At 43.2% G+C, this 25,949-nt stretch overlaps 2 protein-coding genes across 2 annotated transcripts in view; one reads left to right on the plus strand and one right to left on the minus strand.

The window, feature by feature from the left end:
- Window positions 1–1,177: 1,177 nt before the first annotated feature.
- LOC146203340 (uncharacterized) lies at window positions 1,178–1,600 on the minus strand. Its single transcript, XM_084603001.1, has one exon. It carries the CDS (start codon window positions 1,598–1,600, stop codon window positions 1,178–1,180), a length of 423 nt encoding a protein of 140 aa, XP_084459127.1.
- Window positions 1,601–2,440: 840 nt separating this feature from the next.
- LOC146203341 (uncharacterized) overlaps window positions 2,441–25,949 on the plus strand; it is a 44,979-nt gene continuing 21,470 nt past the window's right edge. The window contains exons 1-5 of the mRNA XM_084588686.1: window positions 2,441–2,773; window positions 2,849–2,944; window positions 7,625–7,695; window positions 15,186–15,364; window positions 22,798–22,979. Coding sequence (XP_084444812.1) covers window positions 2,734–2,773; window positions 2,849–2,944; window positions 7,625–7,695; window positions 15,186–15,364; window positions 22,798–22,979 — 568 coding nt within the window. The 5' untranslated portion in view covers window positions 2,441–2,733. The remainder of the gene's footprint in view (window positions 2,774–2,848; window positions 2,945–7,624; window positions 7,696–15,185; window positions 15,365–22,797; window positions 22,980–25,949) is intronic.

Here is a 25,949-nt window from a genome sequence, read left to right on the forward strand (position 1 = left end):
TTTTAATTTATTTTTCAGAAAACTTGCAATAGCTGCTTGAATTTTTCAGCGAGCTCTCGGAAGTGTTGGAGAAGCAGCATCATATTGCCCCGACCGTGCTGCTCACACAGGGCAGAGTGTTCATTGCAGAGCAAGGTGAAGACGACGCTCGCTCAGAGCGAGTTGTTTTATTATGGCATGAGTAAGAAGCACATTGCCATGCAATTTACAGGCAAGAAGACATGCAGGAGGCGCCTGCACCAAGCTTTGACGGGCCGCAACAGCCACCACCAGCCCCAAATGTTGCCAGAAGGCGACGGCGCAGGGACACGCCCGTTGAATCCCTGCTTCAGATTATGAGAGACGCGGAGGCGGCGCGTGAAAGGCGGCATCGAGAAAGGATGGCCGTGCTACGGGAATTGGTAGCTGCCGTCCGCCAAAATAAAGAGGCGTAACGACACAACACCAGGCTACTGTTTCATTGCGCAACTACGCTGTGTTTCAGCACTGGTGACGAGCAATCATTTGCCTTCGGCTTTCACAGCATGCTGGCGAAATTATTCCGACATCTTCATCGTCGTTGCCCACGTCGTCAAGGTGAGGGAGTTCTGCTAATTCAGCCATGAAATCTCTTTCGGCATTGCGCAAATTGTGCAGCACACAGACGCCCATCACAATCTTGCAGCACTGGAGAACTGTTTTTGCATCGACTAAATAGAGCCGCCTGAAGCGCTGTTTAACAAGCCCGAACGTGTTCTCTATGGCTACTCCCTGCTGGCTATGAAACTTATTAAACTTCTTCTTCCACTGTTGAAAGCTCGCTCCATTATCTCTGTAAGGCGTCAGCAGCCGCGGTAGATGTGGGTATGCGGAGTCTCCTAGTATATATAGTCGTCTCCACATTTAGCGGCGGCCTCTGAGAAGAAGGGGCTTTCCTTCAGCACGCGGGCGTCGTGCGCAGAGCCAAGAAACCCTACGAACACATCAAGGAGTTTGTTGTTTTCGTTGCAGACTCCCTGCAGGATGATCGATGGCCACTTTTTCCTATTGATATAAGAAGCAGTGGATTCTTCAGGCTTGCAGATTTCCACGTGGCTCCCATCAATACAGCCAACAGTGTTACGAGGGCCTTTCCCACCACTCTTGGCCAGAAAACGTGCCTTGCTACGGGCCATCTCAGCATCGTCTGGCCAATCGATCACATCGTCGCTGATTTCGAAAGGAAGTCCAGCACTCTCCGCAGACACAGCACAACAGACGACTCGGTACCGTCAAATCGATCTGCCACGGAGTTCATGCTAGTCTGGCTTCCGAGATAGCTGAGGGCGATCAAGATGGTCTCTTCGGCAGAAATTTGTCGACGCCCGCTCACAGCCTTCGGATACAAGGAGGAGCGCCTGAAGCGTTTGCACACATTGTCAAAAGTCTCTCGGGACAACCTAAAGAGTTTCTTGAACTCGAAATCAAAGTACCTGGAGGTCACATTTCGGAAATAACCTCTGATGCGGTTGTGGTCCACACGCAGAAGCTTGCACGCCGCAAGGGAAAATGCAGCTTCGAACTCAGCGTCGAACTCGTCGTCCTCCACAAGTTCCATGGTTAACTGAACAATGTCACCCATGTTCATCCACGAACCACGCAAGTCGCAAAGGCAAAATCCGATGCAAACAAAGGAGAGTGGCACGGCGCTGTGGCGCCGGCGTTCGACTCGGGCCCAGCAGACGACAAGGCTTGCACTGCTGCACTTGTGCACGGGCAAGGCACTCGATTCGGCCGCGCCACTATGCGCCACGAAGAGCCCTAGTGTCGCGCTACTGTAGTCGCGCTGCACCACGGCCGGTCTCGAGGGAGAGCGCGCTTCTCTTCTCTCTCTCCCTCGAGACCGGCCGTGGCCAACCCGTGGCACGGCCGGTCTCGAGGGAGAGGGCGCGCGCTCTTTAAGAGAGAAACGCGCTCTCCCTCGAGACCGGCCGTGGCCGTGGCTGCACTCGCACCGCAAGAACTAGCGCTGCACTAACACGGCACTTTTGAGAACTAGTGCCGAAAGTGCCGAAAGTGCAGCCAAATCGAGGAGACCAATTACCATACTGCGCTCCGCGGAATTCTTCAACAGCCTATTTTTACTCTCTTTCAGCACTGCCCTCATTGTTCTCCCTGGGAAGGCTCCAACCAAAACTCTCTTATCACCCTCTCGCTCCAACCGCTCCAACCAACGCAACTGGCGGCCATCTGGCGGGGATTTTGAGCTTCAATGCGAAACGTAATGACGTCACTTGCACCAATTTTTGTTCTTATTTTTTACTTCCGGGAGGCATCATTTAAAAAACCTTCGTATTGTTATTTATATCCATTCAAGGTCTCTAATTTTTTTGAAATACTTAGTAATTTCTACTTTCAACATTTTGCGTCGGTATCGCTTGTTGGCGATTGCAGTGACCTCTACGCCTCTACGGCGACCAATGAAATTTTAGTCAGCCGTTGATGCCCGTTGGTGCGTTGCTCCGCTCAAATTTGAATCGCTGTAGCGCCAGTAGTGCAACGCGAAGCCAGTTAACCGCCTACCTTGGTGGAGCCAGTTTGGGCGTTGTTGTTTTTTTTTGCGCCGAGTATCCCTGCTTGGGTAACATAGTGCAGACTTCTGTTTGCTTTCCGTCGTGCTTCTCGTGCGGTCTCCCCCGAGGCCAAGTATACATGAATTTGCCGTATCTGAACTGGATTCGTTGTACCAAAGAGCCCTGACCTGAAGCTGGTGCAATGTCATTTCCACGGGCTCCACGCTTCACAGATGTTGTCGGTGAGCAGTCCACTGCGTCTGATTTCTTTTTCCCTGGTGTCTTCGTTTTGTGTTGACGGAGCCTTTTGCTTTCAGAGAAAACTCCTCCTGTGGGTTTGTATAACCCACTCTTGAAAACCCACACTCCCGCACCAAAGTTTTCAACTGATGAACGTTTCAAGCCAGGGTCAGGTAACCAAACTCATATTCTTTTTATTTTGTTTTACTTACAAACTATGCTGCCTTTCATGAGTGCATGGCGCCAGGGGAAACACCATGAATGGATCGGACAAGGTACTCAAGGCTTGCTAGTGGACATTTTTGCGGTTAGCCTATGAGTACCCGCTATGAGATCCGTTGTTGCATAGTGCAGCTGACCAAACAGCATGAAATGGCCGTTAGTTCATGTGTTGGATTTGTGCTTTCTATAACATGCTATGACTCAAGGTACAGAAAATGAGACAAACAGCACTTGCGTTTATCTCACGTTTTGTTCCTGTGTCCTTGTTGCTACTTGCGTCCATTCGTTTTGTTAGTGTCGAGTATGGTTTGCTTATATATTCTTATCTTTGTGTATGCATGATTAGACGTCAAGGGCAAAGTTTCAGGCTATGCAAGTAACGGCACTTCGCCATTTTTGCGGTTGTTTGAAATGCTTGTCAGATTGTTAAATGTAGGCGCACACAGGTCAATAAGACCGTGCGAGTGCCGACCGGCGTAAGAAATGACGACCATACCGCTACCTTATCAAAACGAGGAGCGAAGAAATGTGCTGCATGCGGAAATCATTTCCCCTCTCGCGCAAGTGTCTGTGTGCTTGGCTTCGCACGAACTTTGTACGCAGTCTGATATTCGCGCCGGATTCGCCGCGCTTTGCTAAGGCGCTTGCATGCTGGTCGCGTGTACAGTGTTAAAGCAGCCTGTAGTAACGTTGCCAGTTTTTCTGGCGCGTAAAATACAAACAAACAAAAAACTATGCATTTGGCCAAGACTACTAATGTTAGGCCGCTGCTTAACCCGCTTGCTTCAGTCTCAATGCTAAAGAACATAGTGGAAAGGACTGCAGAAATGATATTGCTAAAAGCATACTGCAGTTGGATACCAAAGGAAGCCCTTCAGCCTGTGGCGTCGACAGATATAATGCCTCTGTTAATCTGATTGATGAACTTCCTTTCATCTGCTGCCTCATGAGTTGTCACGCTAGTGTATCTAAGGGGGTTATCCAGGATGTCATGAGGATCAGTTAACACAATTGGCTGTGGGGAGGGGGGCTTTGAGGGGCAGACTGCTTTTCTTGGGCTATACCCAATTTAAGAACATATAGCTTGATGGAACTACTTGTTGCCAATGCTGCAAGCTAATCCTTGTTTATGTTCATTATATGAGAAGCAGCACAATGCATTGAAAACAAATCAAAGCAAGAAATAAACTGTGAACAAACACATATAATGTGACCTCTGTGATGCAAGCAAAAAGCAAAGTGTCAGTCTGCTGAAGTCTCTGCACGTTAAACAACCTCAGGTTGTCGAAATTTTCGGAGCCCTCCACTACGGTATCTCATAGCCTGAGAGTCACTTTGTGACGTTAAACCCCATAGACAATTTGACCAAACATATAATGTGACCTTGCAGTTTGGGTATTTTCGTTTGCTGGGGTGTTTTCAGCTATGATCATTTTATGAGCAGTGCAAAGAAGATAGGGGCAAAGCAAGATAATATTTGTGATATGTTAATCCCTTGTCAAGACTTTTACTGTTCCTTATGTCTAGGGTACTTTATGCTTGGTTAAAGAACACCAGGTGTCGAAATTTCGGAGGGCGTCTCATAACCTCAGTCTCTTTGTGATATCAAACTCCATTAACCAAGCCATATCAGAGCTGTCTGCCTCTCGTTAGCCTTTTATTCCAGTAATATGCATTGTGGGTCTAGTTGGTTCATGCTCTTATACTTCTTTAAACACAAGAAAGACTGCACAACAAGGACAGGATGGGGCTCTAACTTGCAACTGATTTATTTGGAACGAGGATGACTTATATACTAAAAGTTGAAATGTGATGATATCAATAGCATGTGCAATGTGTAGTAAGCAGATTGCTTTTCTTGATATGTATGAAGATGAGATGAGTTACCTGTGCTTTTCTGCAATGAATTCTTGCCAGTGCACTTGTCTTTGATATGATCATGTTTGCACCTTTTAGTGCATAAGTCATCCTCGTTCTGAATAAATCTGTTGCAAATTAGCGCCCTGTCCTGTCGCTCTTATCCGTTGTGTTGCCTTTGTTGCACTCATAGAAGTATATTAGCATTTTATATTCTCCATCAATCACTCCTAGCAAGCCATGTTGTTAGGAGCTTCACATATCTTACTGCTCACTGAAGCCAATCTGGAGAAAATATTCTGAGACATCCTCAGTGCAGATGAACTGTTCATGGTCTGTATCCTTGCTGTCATGCACCTTGCCATTCCTCAGTCTTCAGGAATGGTATTGCAGGTACCCAACAGACGAGAACCTTGTAAACTTTAAAAACCAAAAGCTTAATATATCTACCATAATGCAAGTAAAACATCACAGAAATGTGTGCATCGTCCATAACTAGCTCAGTCACATAAAAAAATTAAGCAAAGGTTTAGCATGGCTAAACCTAAGTACACAAAGCGAAAGTGTGCGACTCCTTCATGGATGTCTGCCATGTCTAGACGACATGGTGTCGAAGGCATTGCTAACGCTGTATAGTGGGAATTTAGCCTTGAGTGAATTGTTCTACAATTTTTGATGACACGGAGGTGTTGGGCACATTTTGAAGGGGAAGTTGCCAACATCCACAAGCAGATATCGGCCAATAGCCCTAACGCACTGTATGGCTAAATCTTTTGAAAGCATTCTGCATATTAGATTAAAATTATTCTTGCATCTCGGTAACACCTAGATGCCCATGAGTGTTTTAAGAAAGCATGTTCCACAATTGATCATTTTATTCGCCTTGAAAGTACAGTCAGTAAAGAATTTCTATACAGTCACCACTGCCTTATAGTCTTCGCTCCAAGCAATACCTATGAGCCTGTGACACAGCTTGGAGATTTGGCATCCTGCATGACTTTGCAGACTTGGGCATTCGTGAGAGGCTGCTGAACATTTTAAGGAACTTTCTTTCCAACTGCTCATCCACTGTCCGTCTAGGCACAGCTTTGTCAAAGAACTTTATTCAAGGGAATGGGGTACCTCGGGGATGTGTTTTAAGCACTGCACTGTGTATTCAATCGATGTTGATGACCTGCAAATAGCTTGCACATATTCTAGCATGTTGATGTGCTAAAGGCAAATACAGTTGACATTAAACAAACTTGCTATTTGAGTGGACAAAAATGGATCTAAATTCTCCACACACAAAATAATTGGCTGTTCTTTTCTCACTCCAAAGAGGATTACAAACTGATCCCACTTTGTACTTAAACGAAGCTGAACTACCCATAAAATAAGAACACAAACTTCTCAACCGGACTTTTGAAAAACACATTCTTAACACACATAGGCAAGCTAAAGAAGAAAACTTCTAAAGCCCTAAATGTTTATCTGTCTTGTATGCTACTGTTTCGATTATAGGAGCATAGTGTAGCTGTTTAGCCAGGCCGTCATATTTCTAATGACTAGACCCAGTACATAACTTATGCCTCCATCTCTCAGCTGGGGCACACAGAATGTCACCCATAAAAAGTCTTCTTTGAAACTAAGGCTGCCCTTGCAATTCTGTTTACATGGGCGTACATATTGAAAATAAGGTCTCTCCCAAAACACCTCTGTTATCCCATTATGTCATCATCCAGGCCACTGCTTCTCTGCTTTGGAGAAAAAATGCAAGGAATTAAGCGTACTGGATGCTCTTCTCAAAGTTGCAAAGAGACTGAACCCACTGCACCATGATACAGTTTTACCACTGCGTGCTACTTCACATTGACACGATTTCATAAAGAACAAACTCCGAACAAGGTGCCTGAAACCTGTTTGAGGGTGTTGCTTGCTAACAAATTTCTTGCAATGCGACATGTTGTAGGACTCGTAAGTTGATCTGCGGCGTTGTAGGACATGACATTTATTAGTATTTGCTTCCAATCTTTAGTGGGAAAATGCAAGTACCTGTTTGCAAGTGTATGACTTGCACATGCATTTGTTTGACTTGGCAAAGAGTGAAAATGAAGCCGACTCACTCGCTGTTGTATTCTTTGTCATGTGCCCAGAGCTTGAGCATGAGACAATTTTGTGATCTCCTACTTTGTGAGACTGCAAATAAGGGCATATCTACCACTTCGCTTCAGTCTTCATTAAACTAGACTTATTGGCTGCCGAAGCAGTATTGCACGTGAGCATAAGTGAGTCTTCTTTGCTGAAATAATTGTACATGCCTGCACTGAAAATAGCCAGCAAATGGGGCCAGTAAGGCACGAAAGTTGGCTTTTCCATCAAATCTCGTTCAGAGCAAGAAATATCGTGAAGAGAATTGCATGCCAGCGTGGACACTTATTGTCGCTCGGCGCTTGTCATGGGTCAACGAAACTCTTGTCACACCACCTCCGCGATTCTCCAGAGTGAACTCTTCTTTAGCAAGATTGGTGGAATTGGACAGTGAAAAGTGGCTAGGCAGCACATCTGTCAATGGAATAGTAAATTGTCTTTTCGGATCAGGGAAAGAGCTGGGGCAGGCTTGAGCACTTGCTTACTACAAGACTCTTGCTGCTTTAAAGATTGCTGGCAGGGCTGTAGACATTTCTATCATTTTTGCCTGTTAACTTAAATACAGTGTGAGAATGGTATGTTCTTTAGTGAGACTTCATACACTACAGTGCACTTATTGTTCTGACGTCTGGACGGTTGGCCAGATCTTTCCATTTCAGCCCCCTCTTCATCCGGTGCAGTTGAGTCATTCAGAATACCGCAGACACAATCACGTGTGAGTATCATAGTGCACATTGCTTGTATATTGTAATGCAAGAAGTTTTTTTTTTTTTTTTTTTTTTTTAAGGGCCTCTTACAATGGCCCTGCAAATCTCTGTCCATACCTTGTTCAGTTATATATTTTCTTTAAAGCTCTCAAGTGCACTGCCTTATTAACTTCCTGCACATTTTAAAGCGAATGCCTACTTGCTTCAAGAGTGGCACCACTAGAATGTGTAGACAGAGCCTGTCATCACAAACTGACACTCCAAGCGCTAACTGCATGAGGTGCCGATTTGCGGCAACACTACGCGCAACAGTGTTGCACAGGCTGAGGGCCCCCAAAGGATTGCCGCTCGCCACTGTCGCTCAGGTTCTGTGTTTTTAGAAAATTTCGCCCGTCGCCCAGAAGCGGGTCGCGAGGTAGCCAACTGTGAAGTGTTTGGGAGTATGCTACTTCCATTCTGGCTTTTGTGTAAGTGAACTTTCTTTTCCTAGTCTAGTTTGGGTGAAGCGCCTGCATGCAGATGCTCGCTTTGCCATCAATGCATATATATGAATGTTCAGTGAACAGTTCAGTGAAAGCTGGGTGGGGTAATAAAGGACAAGGAAGGCGAATATGACCAGATACTGTCAACTATCGAGAGGAACAGGATGCAGACCTACTTCTTGTAGGTCTGCATCACAGTGTATAGTTTAGTGCACCATTGCACTGTGTCCTATAGAAATTTAATGCGTTACCAGCATTAATGCTTTTATCGTACTCATGCTGTTTAGTGTTAGAGATGGGATACTAGTGTAACTATGCTGTCCTTGACCGAATGATGAGGCAGCAGTAACAGAGCAACACTGAAAACGCGCCGCTCTGTCGGAGTCCTGTCGCTTCGTGCAGGGTGTAACAGCGGCAATGGCATCTGTGTCATGCAACGCATCACCAAGGGTTGTCACCTCATACGGTTACTGCTTAATTGGGGATGCAGGGCTAAAATCAAAATGTTTAAAAAAAGTTTCTAAAATTTTTGTTGTTTTCGGTTGTGCATCTATTAAGAAACTTGTCAGCAAGTTTGGTTGTCATCTGCACAGTAGAAATGGGGTGCAGTCACCACCGGAAGCGTCTTGGAACGCTGATTTTAAGACTCAGCCTCTAGCGGTCTAGAAACTCAATGCAGAGTGTATCCCCAAGTTAGAATGCCTGTTTTTCGCACTCTCTAGCCAAAAAGGACCTGCTAATGAGAGTACAGCAGGCAGCTAAAAAGGAAAAGAAAGAAAAGGCAAATTTTGGACCATGCCAACAGCAAATTGGCTGGTAAGCTGAAATTGAAGCTTGGATTGACTAAAATGCAGCACATACCCTTTGAATGCTGTTTTCACACCACTGGAAGCATGGCTAACCAAAGTGCTCGACAAGCTGGAGAAAGAATATGGAGCCTAGATGTAGAGGCACGCCCAACAAGCAACCAGGGAAAGTAGTTTCACGAGCGCAGACAGCTGTGCTGGACAGCTGGAGAGCTAAGAAAAAAAGAGGCAACTCTAAGCAATTGCCACAGAGTAGTGTCATGTTGGAAAGGACAACTTAACATATGTATCAGGCCACTTTACTTTATTAGTTTAGGTCCTAAATTTGAATGGCATGGTTCTGGAATCTTTGAACCTATTTTTCTTAGTTTGTCCCTTTTGCAAGAGCACAACAGTTAGGGAGAACTATAATTTTCAAATTCTTTCGCCAAAGGCAGCTTTCAAAATGGTTTTTGGGCTAAAACTTTGTTGGAAATGATAATTTTTGGATTCCTAATTAATCTTTTTTTTTTTACACAAGTTTGCAATAAGGCATATTATAAAAACTCGTGTAAATTATTTTTTTTAAGGAACCAGAGAAGGCTCCCGCTCTTATTGTTGTCGGTGAGCCATTTGGAGAAGTCCTCTTCATTTGTTGCGGTTAGTCCCACTTCCCGCAGAATCTGTGTCCTTGATGCCCTTGTCCCTTGCACAAGTCCACACCAGGTGACGAACATCCACTTCTGCAGCTGGTGTGGAATACTTCGGGCGTGTGGTGGGTCCGATGTCTTTTTGCGATTCCCATCGGCATGTTACCGACGGGGTAAGGGCCGCCCCAGCTCTTATCCTTCTAAGGGAAACCTCCTCCAATCTCGTTAAGTTATGAGGGAGGGGGAATGTACACGGGGGAATGAAGGCACGTGTACTTTTCCATAAAGAGGATGCTAAGATGGGAACAGCAGAGCGGGCATCAGAAGGGAGCCTGGTAGGGGTGCATTATTGTTCGGAACTTCGTGTGTGAGGTGGTCAACTTTTCTCTGCTCAGCATTCTCAGCATCGTCTTGTGTCCAATGTATCTGGATGTGTATCTTTGTTTTTTTACCTGGGTTACACAAAGTGTCTTTGTCACTTTCTTCAGTTGTTTTATGGCGGCTAAGGAGTCTGTATAGATGTGGGCTTCTGCTATGGAATCTATTTTATTTATGGCCTCAATAGCATCGCGGATTGCAAAGAGTTCCATCACAAGCGGGTTCGGGTATTCTGAAACATATTCATTGTGTACCTTTAGATCACTGTGTGTTGGGCTAGTAGCTGCTGTTCTACCACCGTTTTCTATAATTGATGCGTCCGTATATCCAATGCAGGTACCTGGAAGTACATCAACCAGAGGTCGAGATGCCAGCTTTTCTTCACGATGAAGCCGAGTAGTCTTGTTTGTTGTAATAGTAGTCGTGAATTCTCACGGAGGGGGGTCAGCCATTGGTGATGTTTGCACTGTTACTTCATTATACAAGGATGCTATGGGCATAACATACTTTCGCTTCATATTCCTTGTTGCCTCTTGCTGTTCAGTTAATTCTGTCAACATATTTATCTGTGCAAATTCTTGGAGAAGGTAAGTTTTGGTAAAGCCATGATTGTGCGGATTGCGTTTCTATTTGTTTCCAATTCCACCCACTGCCACCTCGTGAGTCTTTGGAATTGGGCCCTCGGCTGTAACACTGATTGTATAAGACGTCTTTCCATGTCCGCTCGAGCTCCTCCTCCCCTAGATGAAATGCATTTTATCAAATTTAAGGAAGTGCAGCTACTTTTTTCACCTTATGAAGCCATTGTGTTCCTTTTCTGGATTTGTGAATTTCTAGGCCTAGAACTCTCAACTCTTCCACCTTTTGCAATGCCTGATTTCCAATCTTACATTCTTACATTATTGTTTGCAACATGAATGTAACTGGACTTTTGAGGTGACAATTCTAGACCTGCATCTTGGACGTACTCATCTATGGTATTTAAACCTCTTGCAGATACCGATTCTGACTCTCAAGTTGTTTATGAGCAGACCGAATCGTGACATCATCTGCATATATATCGTGAACCGCACTTCTGGTATTTCAGCTGATTTCCACCTAATTATTCTCTAAAATAAAAAAAAAGGTATCAAATATTGACATCTGCGACAACAGAAAAAAATGAAGGTCATTTTTAAAGTGCTCAAATTTTTACACAAATGTCATAAAGAACCCGCAGTTGGCCTTATCCTGCACAGTGAACTACTTAGAAGTTTCCTAAGCACGAACGGTTTATACATCTTCATGATTTTTGAAATGATAGTTTTCCTAAATTGGCATACTTAATTACTCATTATGACAGCTACAACTTCTTTCCTATTTGTGCTAAGGTGAAGTAACTTATACCTCTGTCACACGAGCACTCTCGCTGCCTATAGAGTCAATGGCCATCGAAATCTTCGAGGGTCATAGAGATGCACCACTGCCACATGGCAAATTTCAATGTCCATTGAGTAGTAAGCATGTGATCTGACAGATGACGCCACGCGTAACATCTGGTAAAGATATGAAGTGAAGCAGGAAAAAAAGGTGGATATCGACTCAGTGCTGTTTTATTTGAAAGTTTGTTCGTAGAAGGATATTCAAATACCTCTCACCTCGGCATAACCTACAGGCACCATGGGCAAGCAGTGGCAGAATGACGATAGGCTAGCGATGAACAATCGCTGTATTCATTTTGCTCTGGTGATGCTGCCACAGCTCGACGGTAGTCATCACTGCATTCGTTGTTGCTATCGTTAATTAAAGCACTTATGGGGCCCTTTGTTGTCGCTGTTGTTGCAAAGCATGTTCAAAGGCGAACATGAGCTAAACACCGCGGCATGCCACTCTGCCACAGAACAGCTATAGACACCTAGAAAGTCAGCCTGTTTACATCTGAACACCGCTCATTATGCAGAGCGATCATTTTGATTTCGGCAGAAAAAATTACTTGACGGACTGGTTCATCATCATCGTCATCAGCCTGACTATGCCCACTGCAGGGCGAAGGCCTCTCCCATATTTCTCCACTTAACCCGGTTCTGTGCTAGCTGCATCCACTTGACCCCTGTAAACGTCTTAACCTCATCCGCCCACCTAACTTTCTGCCGCCCCCTTCTACGCTTTCCTTCCCTCGGAATCCAGTTTGTTACCCTAAGTGACCATCGGTTATCCTCTCTTCGCCCTACATGTCCTGCCCATGTCCATTTCTTCTTCTTAATTTCCACTAGAATGTCGGTAACTTGAGTTATTTCTCTGACCCACTCTGCACGCTTCCTATCTCTTAGTGTTACCCGGTTAATGTAGTCTAAATAATTCAATCCAGAGAATGTTTTGTTTCTTTTAGGTTTCTTGTTTTACTGCGAAAGCAATACTACGCCAGGTTTAACCGCTCGTCGCTGTGTGCTATGTAAGTGTCCGTGGTCCCCTGGCAGGAGCTGCCAACTTGGGTCTCTCGTTTCACATGGGAATCAGCCTGCCAGGACCTTGGCATTCATGATACCCCTATAGGCCACTAAGGCACATTCGAACTGCTTGGTTAAAGTGGGGCTTTATATGTGGGCTGGGGAAGGAGTAGTAGAACGCTAGTGTTGAACCCTTATATATTTTTCCCTTATAGTGAGTACAGGGCTGCTCTCATTGTCCCTTGCCATTCGCGAAGCTCATTGAGTTATTGTTGATTGAGTTAAATGGTCATTGAGAACCGCCGTGTGTCAATGGCCGATCCCCATTGAGTTCAATCTCCATCGCCTTAATGGGCATCGAAACTGCGCATGTGACACGGGTATTAGAATATTCTAATATGTGGGAGGTAAGCTATCAGTGAAAATTTGATCAGAATTAGTGCAACAGTTAAAAAGTTGACCTTCCCCACATCTCCCCTCAAGGAAAAATAGTGCTGCTACTGGGTTTTGAATCTGCGCCAGAACGAACAGATGTGCTTCGCTGGCCCATGTATGAGATCACTATATATAGGGCCCTTATGCATGGTTTTCATTTCAAACTGCAACACACTCATGCTGTGCAGTAAACATCATTGTTATAAAGTTCCAACTGCAAATACACTCTCGCACTGTGTAACGAACATTGCCGGCTTCATGAACGTCAGTTTGCTTTGCTCTTTTAATTAACCTAGACACGTTGTAAGAAGAGAAAGGTGTACCAAAGGCACCGCTTCTGTGCTCCAAACGTTGCACAACAAGTCTTGCAATTCCACAACTTCCAGACAGATGGCGACGCAAAAAAGCTGGCGCGCGTCATCGTCTTGCAGTTAATGCATCGTTCAAGTTAAGTTTTGCTCGGCACGGGCTTCCAATTTGGTCTTTATTATTGTTATTTGACTGAAACATGAGGGAAATTTGATTGTGGGGTGTATAGTGTGATGCTGGTGCTTTGGTGTTTCGACGATGGAACGAAAGTGCTTTGCTCCGCGATGCACCACAAGATATAGTTGTGCAAAGGAAAGTCACTGTTTTTGGCGCTAAATGGCGAATAACACTATAATGTTTGGATAGATGGCATCCCACATAAAACCATTTGCTGCAACCTTCAGACCTTTTACATGAGAAGCATTTAGAGCCTCATTTCTTGTCGAAAACGTGGCTAGCCATGTACAGGGGTCAGGTTCGTACGTACACAGCAGTGACAGTGTCTTAGCGAAAGATACCGTGCCAACAAGATTTCCTGACTGCACTGCACACTTTTCCAAAGTAAGGAAAGAATGAAAAACGCCTGTTGAGAGGAACTATCTTCCATTGCCAAAGTAACAGTGTTCTTCACGAGCCGCTCGGCGCAGACCTCAAGATGATGCAGTGAATCAAGAACCGTACATTTACGGAAGAGGGTCCGCTGTAATCCTCCTCCTCGGACACCATATCGTGCTGCTTCGGCTTTTTGTTTCAAGTGTTGCCGAACATTTTACCTTCGAGCTTTTACTGGGGCTGCCATTGACTCTAACTAGATGGAGTCAGAAGTGTTTCAAAAAAGAGCGTTTGATGTCTGTAATTCTCGTAAATTGAAAGTTTTAAATGTGCTATTTTGCTCGCCAGTGGCACCGATTATTTCTTGCCCTTTGACAGTAAAGCTAGTCATTTGTCCCCAATAAATTGCATGAGGTTAATTAAGTCTAATATATATATATGCAGTTTCAATCGGCATATGGCAGGCGGACAGATGCACAGGACAGGCCCGCATGCGCTTTTTAGTCTTGCGCGAGATAGTTTCAGACTATGCAGATAGTTTCAAGTTTCATTAATTTAATGTCTGTACTAAAGAAACCAGCATAAAATTCTGCTCAGCTCAGCCCAGCATAACGTCAAAATAATTACTATCGTTCACCGTGGTACGCACCACTGCTGAGACAATCTAGCTGCACGCCGGATTGGACTAAATCTATTGAATGTTTTTCGGTTTGACAGGGTAATAAATTACAAATTACAAATCAATGCAAGCATTCATTTTTATCGGCCTGGTGGCAAGCAAATAGTATGAATTCCCAGTGTTTCTCACATGCTAAAAAAAACTGAAGGCCACGAGAACGACTGGTAAGCAGTGAGGATAAGAAAATATGCATCTTATTTTTGGTTATTCACTCATTTTGGCTAAGCGTTATACTTAAACTAATTGCTCCCGTTGCATCTCAATGTATTCTTCCCCAATATTCCACAATTCTTTTGCTAATGTCTATTTGGTACTCAATTTACTTTACCGTTTCTAACTCCAAATGTGCCTGCAGTCGTGTGGCGCCATCTATCGGAGTGACGGGAACTGTGAAGGTTTCTGTGCAACGTGCAGAGCACTCGTAGAGACACCTTTCCATTCTTACATTGTGAATCTAGATAAGTACTCCATACATATATGTCATCTGGACAAGTGCGAGCGAGGTCTGTGAGCTTAGTGTCAGGCATATCCACCAGATGGCGTGACAGAACAGAAAAATAAAGAAATTGATGCCACCGCGTCTAGCATCTCAACAGCGGCAGCAACGCTCAGGCTTTCACATTTCTCCAGTGCAGGTTCTGCAGTGCTCCCAGTTTTTCTGGCAATAATACATGATCCCTAAGCATTGATCCAGTTTTGGTGAACATAGTTATTTCACTTACTTGCAGCCAACTCGTGTCAAGCACTTCGACTACTAAGTTTTGACATGAAGGCTTCCTGTTATCCTGTTTTCTCATTGCAGTTGCACAAAGACAAATTACACCGCCGACTTAATGAATTGACGAGCCACCTGGAAGAAAGGGATGCCCTGATTTCGAAGCTGAGAGCCAGCAGGGAACATCTCCTCACTCGAATAGAGTATTTGGAGAAAACCCTCCAGAATGTCACCCAAAAAGTCTCTTCTAGAAGGGACTTTCTCAGGTATGTTTACAGGTCAAATTCTCTCTATTGATTTTGACGAGTCTGTTCAGTGAGAGGGTTTTTTTTTTTTCCAGTGGATGAAATGCATTCATATAGGCTCTTTGTTGTGTTGGCTCCTAAATTTTGCTCGGGAATGGTTTCTTATACAGTAAGACCTCGTTACAAGAGACACTCAAGAGACCCCAAAATGATGTCTCTTGTAAGCAAAGTCTCTTGTAACCAAAAATTATAAAAGCACTGTGTTGATCAGTTTACTGAATATCAGCATATAAATGCATTCACACGCATTAACAGGAAATTGTTCAGGAAAGCTTAAAGAAGCTATTCATACTAGTAGTATATATTTTTGTGAGTGCAGAGTGTATTCCTTCCCAAATTCTGGAGGTAAAGCACATCACTTTGCAAGCCTTCCTGTTGCTCTAATACCTTTGAATCACTCTTACATGCTCGTCGCCCTCAGATGCTGACACTTTTCCTCTGAAATGTTCTCGTAGTCACCCTCTATGGCACATGTGCCATTTACTTGCGCGAGAATTGCACAGTCTGAAAGCTCTTCGGGAGCACACAAGATCCACATCTGCAGATACGAATTCCTCAAAACATTATGGTACCTCAGCGGCCTCTTGGATGCTCGCCCATGCTTCATCTTCAAGGAAGCTTTCTACAGTAGCCATATATGGGCCCTCTTACATCATGTCACCACATTTAAAGCCTGCTTGTCTGAAAATTTTTCACAGCTTCACTTCTCAGGCCATTCCAGACATCTGAAATCACCTGAACAGCAAACTTCGCATAAATGACTATTGTACAGTCTTGCTGCCTGTCAAGCAACAGGCGTTCTGCCAGCCTTATTTTGTACTACTTGACAGAGCGCACAATGGTTGAAGTTAAGGTGTGGAGTTTCGAGGGAAAAAATAACTTTGGTGGCTTTGAGCATGAGAACTTTAGTGCTGCAAGAAGCATTGTCCACAAAGAAGCATCAGGGTTATGGGCTTTCATCTTGTGATCAAATTTTAACAGCGAGGAGTTAAAAATGCTGGATGTCATTCATGCATTTTGATTAGTTTCGTAGGTGACGGTAATGTTATGCCAGTGGCTGAAACAATGGGGTCGTCTTGATCTTCCAATGATGGGGAAGCACTCCTCAGTTCGACATATAGCAACAAAAAGGATGCTGATATGGAACAGAATGTAGCTGAGGGAATCTGAAGTGTATCATGTACGAGTTGGTATGCTTCAGCTGCATTGCATGAGTACACCTGGGTTGTGTCTCTTCTAAATAGTGCAGATTTTACTCCAGGGACCTGAAGAAGTTGTCCTTAGTAACAGAGTGTCTCTTGTATGCAATGTTGTTAACATGGCAGACATAGGAAAATTAACCAAACCATTTTTAAATGTCTCTTATAACTGAGTGTCTCTTGTAACAGTGTCTCTTATAACGAGATTTAACATGACTAACCTGTCGTATTGCTATGATGGTGAGGGGCGGATCATATGTGCCATGACCTCGCCATTTTGGGTCAGCAATGGCGAAATATTTGTATACATGCGCCTATAAAGCAGCAAGAAAAGAAAGTGCTTTTCTTATGTCCAGAAATGTTGGTACTGGGAGGATAAGGCGCAAGGTGCCCGTCATGCTTACAGGCTTTTTTGCACCTTGCAGGAGGTGTATACCTTCCATTCACAGATGTGTTGGCAGCTATGTGCATTATTGCATTTAATTTGTTGAATTTTTCATCTTCCCACTTGAATGCGTTCAATTTGTTACATCTTATAGTTGTGTTAGGGCAAATTTAGCAGGTGTTGACTGTACGTATGTTTTGTGCTGCCCCCTCAACTGCACTCATTGCTATTGGCTTTCTTGTATTTTTTTTTTTTAATGTTCAATTTTAATGTAGTAGAGAAGTGTTTATTTTTTTTTGCAATTTAACTAGTGAAGAAGACAGTAAAGGCAAGTATATACCCTTTTGGGCTCTCAAAGGTGCTTTGAGTATACAATGAAAGTTTGTTTGAGTGAAACCTTAATAATTCAATTTTCTCCATAATTCAGACTGGGTTACTTGGTCTGGCCAAGCTCCATTGAATTCTAAGTAGTATTAAAAATCCTGTTAATTTGAATGCATATCTGTTCTTCCACGGTTGATCTGAACTATGCCCTTGGGCGGCTTGCGCTCGGCACATAGCCGAGCAAACATCCACAGGACAGGATGGCATCGTCACGAGGTTGCATCACCTCTAAAACGGGGAGAGAAAATAAAACAAGGCAAAACAATGGAAGGAAGAGCAAAACCACACTATTGCCATCATCGGTGCAGCGGCTTGAAGTGCCAGAGGGTAATAGGTGGCAGCAGCTTCCTGTTCTCGGTTCCACGTGACCTCAGACTTTCAGCTAAAAGCTCGCTAATTTGACTCCCTTTGCATAATTCGGGAATACGAATAAGCCTCATGCCAGCCAAAGCTCATGTAAGGCTACGGCATTGGACAGACTCTATGGACCTCGCACTGGTTAGGCCACATGCAGGTATGATTGGAAATGTTAGCGATTGCTAAAATAGCCTTACTCAAACCTGAACTGCATGCTTTGTAGTTGGCCTTGCACTTTTGACATGCATGCATAGGCAAGCACGATGAAAAATGGATGACTTTGCCTCTGAAAATAGGCAGACTACTTGTTAGTTTGTTTCCCTTTTATGTGATTCATGCTAGTCTGCCGACGACAGGGCTCGGACGCTTACTGTCGGCTGTGCGCATTTTGCACACTTCTGACAGCATGGTTTTTTCACCGCGCCAGAAATATGTAATCATTAAATGACATTAAGCGCGCCTAGTGGTGACGCCTGTTTGTATAGATGCAGGCTGCTTGTGATGGCACACTGCAGCTGCCGTGTCACATTGTGAAGGATGCAGGGGAGACTTTTACCATTTCAAGCAGCTCTGTTTTCATGATCACTGCATTGTACATGCAGTAAAGAACTGATAGAAATGCAAAAAATAATCATTGTTATGCTGTTCTCAGCTCTAAAGCAGCCGACAGTTGCCAATCATTTTGCCAAATAAATTGGCAAAAGAAACGGTTCTTTTCAGTTCTCGAGGCCATTCAATAATTCGAACTTCAAAAAATTCAAATTTTTTCCCCGCTTTCGTGAGGTTCAAGTTAACAAGCTTTTACTGATTAGTGCCTGGAGCCACTCATATGTAGCCTGCTATCTGCTCTGTGGCTGTCAGTACAGGTTCGCATCGGTACTTTACTTGGTACTGTGCTTCGATTTCTAGGTTGTGGTGTAGAATACTTTGTCGAAACTGAGCAGGTTATAGCGGCCAGTCACTTGCACCTGATCGGTCTGGATAATTACAATTTCGAATCCTAATGTCAGCCCTAAACTAAACAATACACTTGTAATGGGGGGTGATAAAAACAATGCCCAGTCAAACCTTTATAGCAAAGTCAGATTTTGAGCAAAAATTAGTTCATGATATCAGATATTTGCCTTAATGCACCCAGATTCTTGCAAACAAATGTGCTAATGGACCCAAGCAAAGGGCACTCTGAGATGAATACAAAGGTACAGAAACATGCAATTTTTGAACTCTGAGCTAGGTGTAAGCATGTGAAATCTCCTTTCATTCTGTGTTGTAGAGCTACAATGAACACATAAATAGGAATGCTGGCCATATTTTTTTTTTTTTTTTAAGGACTACATACTCTTTGTTTGGGCACTGGACAATATTTGAGAGGACAAAACCAATAATGAAATCAATAAAATGCAGCAGTTTCTTGATGTCAGGCCATTGGTATCTTCTCTAGGTAGCCCCTCAGCTTTCTGGGGTTGTCGGTGGCCTCTGCACTGTTTAGAGCTCGCTCTTCACTTTCCGGTTTGCTGTCATCACTCTTGCATCATCTGCAGGAATCACTTGATGAAGAATTTCTTGGTCGGTCATTTCGGGCACCATGTCATCAGCAGAGACAAAGTCCTCAAAAGTAACATTCTGAAGCGCTAGTTAACATGGCGACAAGACATACCTAACATACAAGAGATACCTAAAATACTAATATTTCTTCATAGTGCCTTAGCACCGGGTGTCTTTAATTTTTTGCTTTGCATTCAAGATCATTGACTGAATACTGTATGCAACACCAAAGTTTGTGGCGATGTCCTTTTTCTATGCCCATTGTTAATTGTTCTAAAGACCTTGATTTGTGTCTCAAGCAATACTACTTTGAACTTCTGCAGTATCATTTAGCACGACGGAGTTGAAAGTCAGCGGAATCACTGATGGCAGTGCATGCACGGCATGGTGATGCGATATTTTGATCATATGCTGGTTATATGCCTGTCAACTGTTCATGCTAGTTTCCGTCGCCGTCCCTTTATTCTTTATTCAAGAGTTACCCCGTATTGCCCGAAAGTGTTATAGCAGGGGGGTTACAGATTGGCAAAAAATACATCTTCATTTGCAGAACACACTTGCATTTTGGAAAGCAAGGCGAACCGTGCTGCTCTATTATGAATTTTCTCTAGTTTGTCAATTAATACCTGATGTGCAGGGTCCCATACAATACACTCATATTCCATGATGGGTCAAACACAAGAGAGAAAAGCAGTTTTCTTGAGGTTTGGCTGCGAACACCTTAAACTTCGCTGTGTAAAATTTAGTGTGGTATGTGAACACCTAGGTAGTTCACATTTCTGCTGTGGGCGAATCAAACAATGAAATATTGTGATTCTTGAAGTTTCTTTTGGCTCCTTTATGCATTTTGAGCCTTGTGAATGCAACATACTGCTTTGTTATAACTAGCCACCAAATGTTAAATTTTTTGTTTCATTATACAGATAGAATTCCCATAGAAAGAAGTATGGACCAACCAAATTTTGCTTTTACTTCATCTTACCTAATAATTCTGTGTTCAATTGTGTTAGGCAGTTGACTTCTGGCTTCATGCTCATGCTGTGCTGCAACTGAACTCCCATATGATTTCACTGCTGTATCTATGAGTTGGTGTTGATATTCTTGTTGTAAAGTGAACCATATATGGAGTGTTCTTTGTGGGCAACGTATGGTGTAAAACTGCGGCATGTTGCTTTTGTAAGATGGTCTGGGCAATTACCTTGGTGCTTACTTTCATTCACTTCTGTACCTCATTTCGACAAACTGTTAAACCATATTTAGACACCTTTTATGCAAGCGTCATAAGTACCATGTGAGTTATGCTAGCTGGCTACAAAACCTTTATTGATAATTGTTAAAAAGAATTAGTTTTACAGCAAGTTATTCTAGAACATGTAATTGGGGAGGGGGGGGGGAGATTTGCTTGTTTCAGCAACCGCTTTTTTTATGCGTTCAGAGAGGTGAAATTCCCATCTTCCTCGTATAGTGCTTTTTGGTTTTATGTGTACTTATGTAACCTAAACAATCTATGGTAGAATGAAAGAAAGAAGACTGCTACACGGTATGCAAGAGCACTGAACAAGGGTAGAGTTGGGGAGCCTCGGTTTGCAAGTCTAGCCAATGTTTCGACTTGCGAGGTTCTCCCACTCTACCCTTGTTCAGACGAAAACAAGTCCACTTGTCGAAACGTTGACTCGACTTGCAAACTGTTCAGTGCTCTTTCATACTAAACAATCTATAACAAATGTGTTATACTGTTTGCTGTACAGAGCTTTTGACTGTTTTCTCAGTGCTTGTCCATTGTACTCATGTCAATTTTTTCTTTTTTTAATATTAGCAGCTTATCTCCGTGCAGCATACTGTACAATGCTAGCATACATTAAAGAGTCAGAATAATTTCAAAGCCCCTCACTGTAGCATCCATCATAGTCCATGTCGCTTTGGGATGTTAAACCCATTGTACCATACCACACCTTACCATCTCCCTAGACCAGACTAGTTACATTGCAGAGTGTTTACAGTTGAAGAACAGAGCTAATCTACTGTACAGTAGATTGTTTCTTTGAATCATAATTTTAGGTTGAGAAATTGGGCCTTAGACAAGTCTGAGAAGAATGTTCAGTTCTAAAAGCTTGGTTATTTCTTTTCCCACCTGTCTTGGTTTGTTTAAACAGCTGAGCGATGGCTATAATGTCGAAGTTAAGTCTATGTCACATGAAGTATGAAAAAAAACAAAGCGATATACCGTATTTACTCTCATAATGAACCCACTTTTTTTTTTTCAAGAAAAATTGATGAGAGTTTGGGGGTAGGATACATTATGCGGGAAAAAAAATTTTTTTTTTTTGAGTCTTATACCTTCCCACCATCAGTCACCAACGAAAGCATGTGGTTGGCTGCAATCATAACACCTTCATTTTTCGCTTCAAAAGGCATTCGCTGCTTCTAGCGTTCCAATCCGATGATTTTGTGGCAGTGGACAGCACCCACCGGTCTTAATCTATTGACATGGCTGGACTGATAATCACCATGCTTGTGCAAACGGACGAGCCTAAGCCCAGCGAGTAGCTGCTAGCTTACCTGTCAAGGGCCCTGGCACTCTGCCAACACCCCCCCCCCATCCTTCATCACAAGAGCTTACTTCAAAAGATAAATATGCACTGGGATGGTATCGCTGCGCAGCACCTTGGCACACTGCCAAGAAATGCGCTGTGCACGGCGACAGCACAAAACGAAGACTACGACTTTTTTTTTTTTTTTTTTCATTCTCAGCGGCAAAGGTGGGGGTGGGTTTATTATGCTAGTAAATACGGTACTAATCGTTCCTATCATTCGGATTCTCTACAACGCTACAGCCAGCCTGCCTCAAGAGTAGGAATCACAATAAGAAAAGAGTGCTATTATATCGTTGTTTTTCATGTGGCACGGGACCTATATTTGATTGTGATGCTACAGTCATCTCTTGGCTGCTGAAACCGAAACTGGTGGGAAAAGAAAACTCGATTAAAAATTACTTAGCTGTCATAGGCGAAAATTGCATGGTGATTCATATCATTAAAAAAAGGATAAAACACACACGCCACACATGATTCCTTTGTGACAGAAAGCAGTCCGCTGTTAAGGGTTTTCTGGTTACCTGAATAAAAAGCTAACCATCAGACCAAATTAAAAGAATTTCAATGCCTCTGGCTTGTCTTCTATAGTCAAATATTAAAAACTGACCCTGTTTCCTTTTCAGCAGAGTGATACACACTATTCACTGCTGCTGCCCATAGTTAGCAACTACTGTTTTTTCAAGTTTTATCCTACTGTAGTTGTTGCCCCATTCATAATAATTACTGTCAACAGAATGTTTCAGATTTATGGGACATGATTTGCTCTCATACCCAGCGTCTTGTGCTTTCAAATGACTGGCCCATTTTTGCTGATCTCCGGTTATAATTGAACCGCACATTTTTGGCCTGCTGTTAAAATGTCAGTGCAGAGCTCTCCAGACTATATATATATATATATATATATATTTTTTTTTTTTTTTTTCTGCCTAGTACGAAAAAACTGCATTGCTGCAAGGACACCTCTCGACCACTTGAGAGTGTTCCTGAATCTGAAGATACAAAAACCTTGACAGAAACAAGGCTCTCCAAAGGCACAGCAGAGCTCAAAGATGAAATAGAGGAGCTGATTAATGACTTCAGAGATGACGCTGCCTCCGACTGCACTACTGCTGGTTTGTAGTTCATTTGACCTTTCTTTCATGACTTGTGAAACCTTTCCCATTGTAATATTGAACTTATTATTTATTACTGAATTTTTCTGACAGTAGTATGTCTTAACAATGCAAAGAGAGGATCCTTATTTCAGCTGAATGGGCAAATAAAGTAACACTAAATATGAAGACTGCAGGCTAAGGTGTAGCTAAGTAGATCTAAAATGAGGCGAGGTTTTAAAAATTCTGCAAACAATTCAACAGTAAAGCAATGATATGCTACAATGAAAGAAAAGCTTTTTAAAAAAATCAAGATTCTGGAGGTAGATTCACACTACATACCAAATCACTAAGCGCTCTCGCAGTCCGACGCGACTTGACCCTATGTCAGTGATTTCCGCTGCTCCGCTTCAGTCTGTGAGCAGCGATTCGTGATATAGCTACAGGACCTTTTCACAGTTTGGATTCTTTACAAATATCACTTTCTTTTTGTTTTTATTTGTTTTGCAGAAAGCTTTCTAGCCAAACTCCTGACGCCTAAGCATACACAACGTAACATATTGCACTAAAATGCTAGACTGCTTTAAGGGACTAAACTGGCACAAAGTGGCATCATGCTGTTCTGTATTCCGATCATCTTAGCCCAACAATTGTACTGCATGCAGTGATATGCCTGTACATAAAAATAGGATAGCGGGGGCTCTGTACCATGCGACTATTCTTATTTTCCGTAATTTAAAGTCGTTATTGCCTCCATGCAATCTTTTCATTTGCCATATGCGCCTTGCACAGAAATTATCGGTGCAGCCTTTTGCAATAATGCGACCCCGAATGCGTGAGCTTTGTGGCTGGACAGAGCAGTCGCTTGGTGGTATTCATGATTTTCCTCTAGTGCTTTAGCATGCTTACAGTTATGCTGCATAAGCTTCGGCTTTGCATACGTACTGGGGGCACAGGGGCAGCAGTCCGAATGGTTCTCTTCCAAGGGTTGAAAGAAGCATGTTTATGAAGTTGTCATTGAGTAAGTGCGATCGTTTGCACTGCAGAGAACCGCCTGCATGTTATATCAGATCGAAGAGGGAGAGTCAGCGTGGCAATAATTACTTTGGCAAAAAGAGGCGGCCCACACATCTCGTTCTTCTCTCACTTCTTACATCTTTCGTGCTCTGCTTAAAAGTCTCTAACACTTCTGTGATAGTGATAGTGATATCATCCTTGAAGGTGATAGTGTTTTGGTCGCACAGCATGAGTAAGTTCACTAAAAAACGGAATTGTATGACTAGAAATTATACACAATCTGCTTCATACAACAGCCATTGGGAAGCATCTAGAATGACAGTTGGTGGCAGAGCACTTTATTGGCAGATATCACATCAACCCAGGGTGTTTCAAGTCACAGTCAGAAAAAGAGCAAGTGCACACAATAATCATGAGATTTTGTGTATGATGATGTATAGGACCAGTTTTGCTGACAGCTCTGACCCATGGTCATTGGTGCGTGGTAGGTCTCCCCCTGGCCACTTTTCAGTGTGCTTCACTGATGAAGGCATTGAGCAAATCCATTTTACATTCTTAACGACATGAAGTTACTGTGGCAGTGTTTCTGTGATCAGCGGTGGCTAGTTAAAAAGCGCACGTTTGGCCTAGTTACACTGAGCTAGCACATCGCTGTATAAAGGCCGCTGCACTCATGTCCTGCATTTTTGCCACAAGCAAAAATAAGAATTTTTTTTTTTCATATTATGCGGCTGTCGAATACAGACACTGCTTGCAGTGGAGTGACAGCTGCTCTAATAGTCTGAGCAGAAACACATGGTCGTACAGCATGTCGTAAAATTGCGCTTTGTCCAGGTTATCGTTTTTAACTCTCATCTGGTACCTTCTTAATGCGCTGTGACGGGAGCGCATGCAGGCCCAGTCAAAAGCCAAAATATCCGCCTGCATAGTCTCTACTCTCGCAGTTCTTCCATGCACCCATAATGTATGATCTGGGTTTAAAAGAAAAAAACTAGTTGCATATTTTACTCCTTACTCGGCTGGAACCATCATGCACGTAGGTGTGCACTGGGCAGGCTCAGGATGATGGGCACAGCCATATCATTCTGTGGAGGAGTGCATGGCATCAGCCGCAAGTGGACATACAATGCTCGTTAATTCATTTTTGTAATGATGCCAGTAAAGGAAATTTGAACTGTACGGTGTTTACCTAGCTCGTTGCACTTGCAGTCACTTTTCCGGACAGACAAATGTAGCAGCAAAGTCACAGTAAGCAACAGCGCGTTCACCAGAGTCTTAAACTAACCCAAAAAAGACTAAGAGTAACTTGAGTACCGAGTGTCGCTCTGTTCTCAAACGAGGACTCATTGTTATCACCTATTATCTCCATTTGCCTCTGACTGCTATTGTTGCGGTTATATTATTGCATGTTTATTGCTTTAAGCTGTGCATACGCTGTCATGCCGTGAAATGAGCGAGGCAGTGGGGCAGGTGGAACGTTGGAGGGTATGTGTTGGCACAGACTTGTATTTTGAAGCCAGCACACACTTTTTTTTTTTTTTTTTTTTGTTAGTGAAGGTATGGAAGTTTGGGGACTGATGTCTACATGGCAATGTATGGTATATAGTGTGCATTTGGACGCTTACAGAGATTTTAGGACATGTTTACGAAATCGCATAATGTGTGTACCCTGTTTTGAAGCCTTAATTTAAAGGAAAAAGTTTGCAAAGTAAGCGAGTGAATGAGTTAACTATCTCAGAAAGAAAATAAGGGCGACTTTTTATTGCATGGGGAAAGAATTATGATTAAAGTTGGCTGCAAGAGTTATAACACGGTGTGTGTGTTCATAACAAAAACGCATAAATTATGGGAGATTTTCAGTTATACTATGCCAAGATTATACAATAAGTTTGCACGGTTTCCTGAAGGTCGAATAATCAAGGTCATCAAATGGGAACTAGCTATCAAGAAAGTTAGTCGTGGTTTAACCCTGGT

Source organism: Amblyomma maculatum, chromosome 1 (genome assembly GCF_055883805.1).
Source record: "Amblyomma maculatum isolate TAMU_Amacu chromosome 1, ASM5588380v1, whole genome shotgun sequence".
Classification (NCBI taxonomy): domain Eukaryota; kingdom Metazoa; phylum Arthropoda; class Arachnida; order Ixodida; family Ixodidae; genus Amblyomma; species Amblyomma maculatum.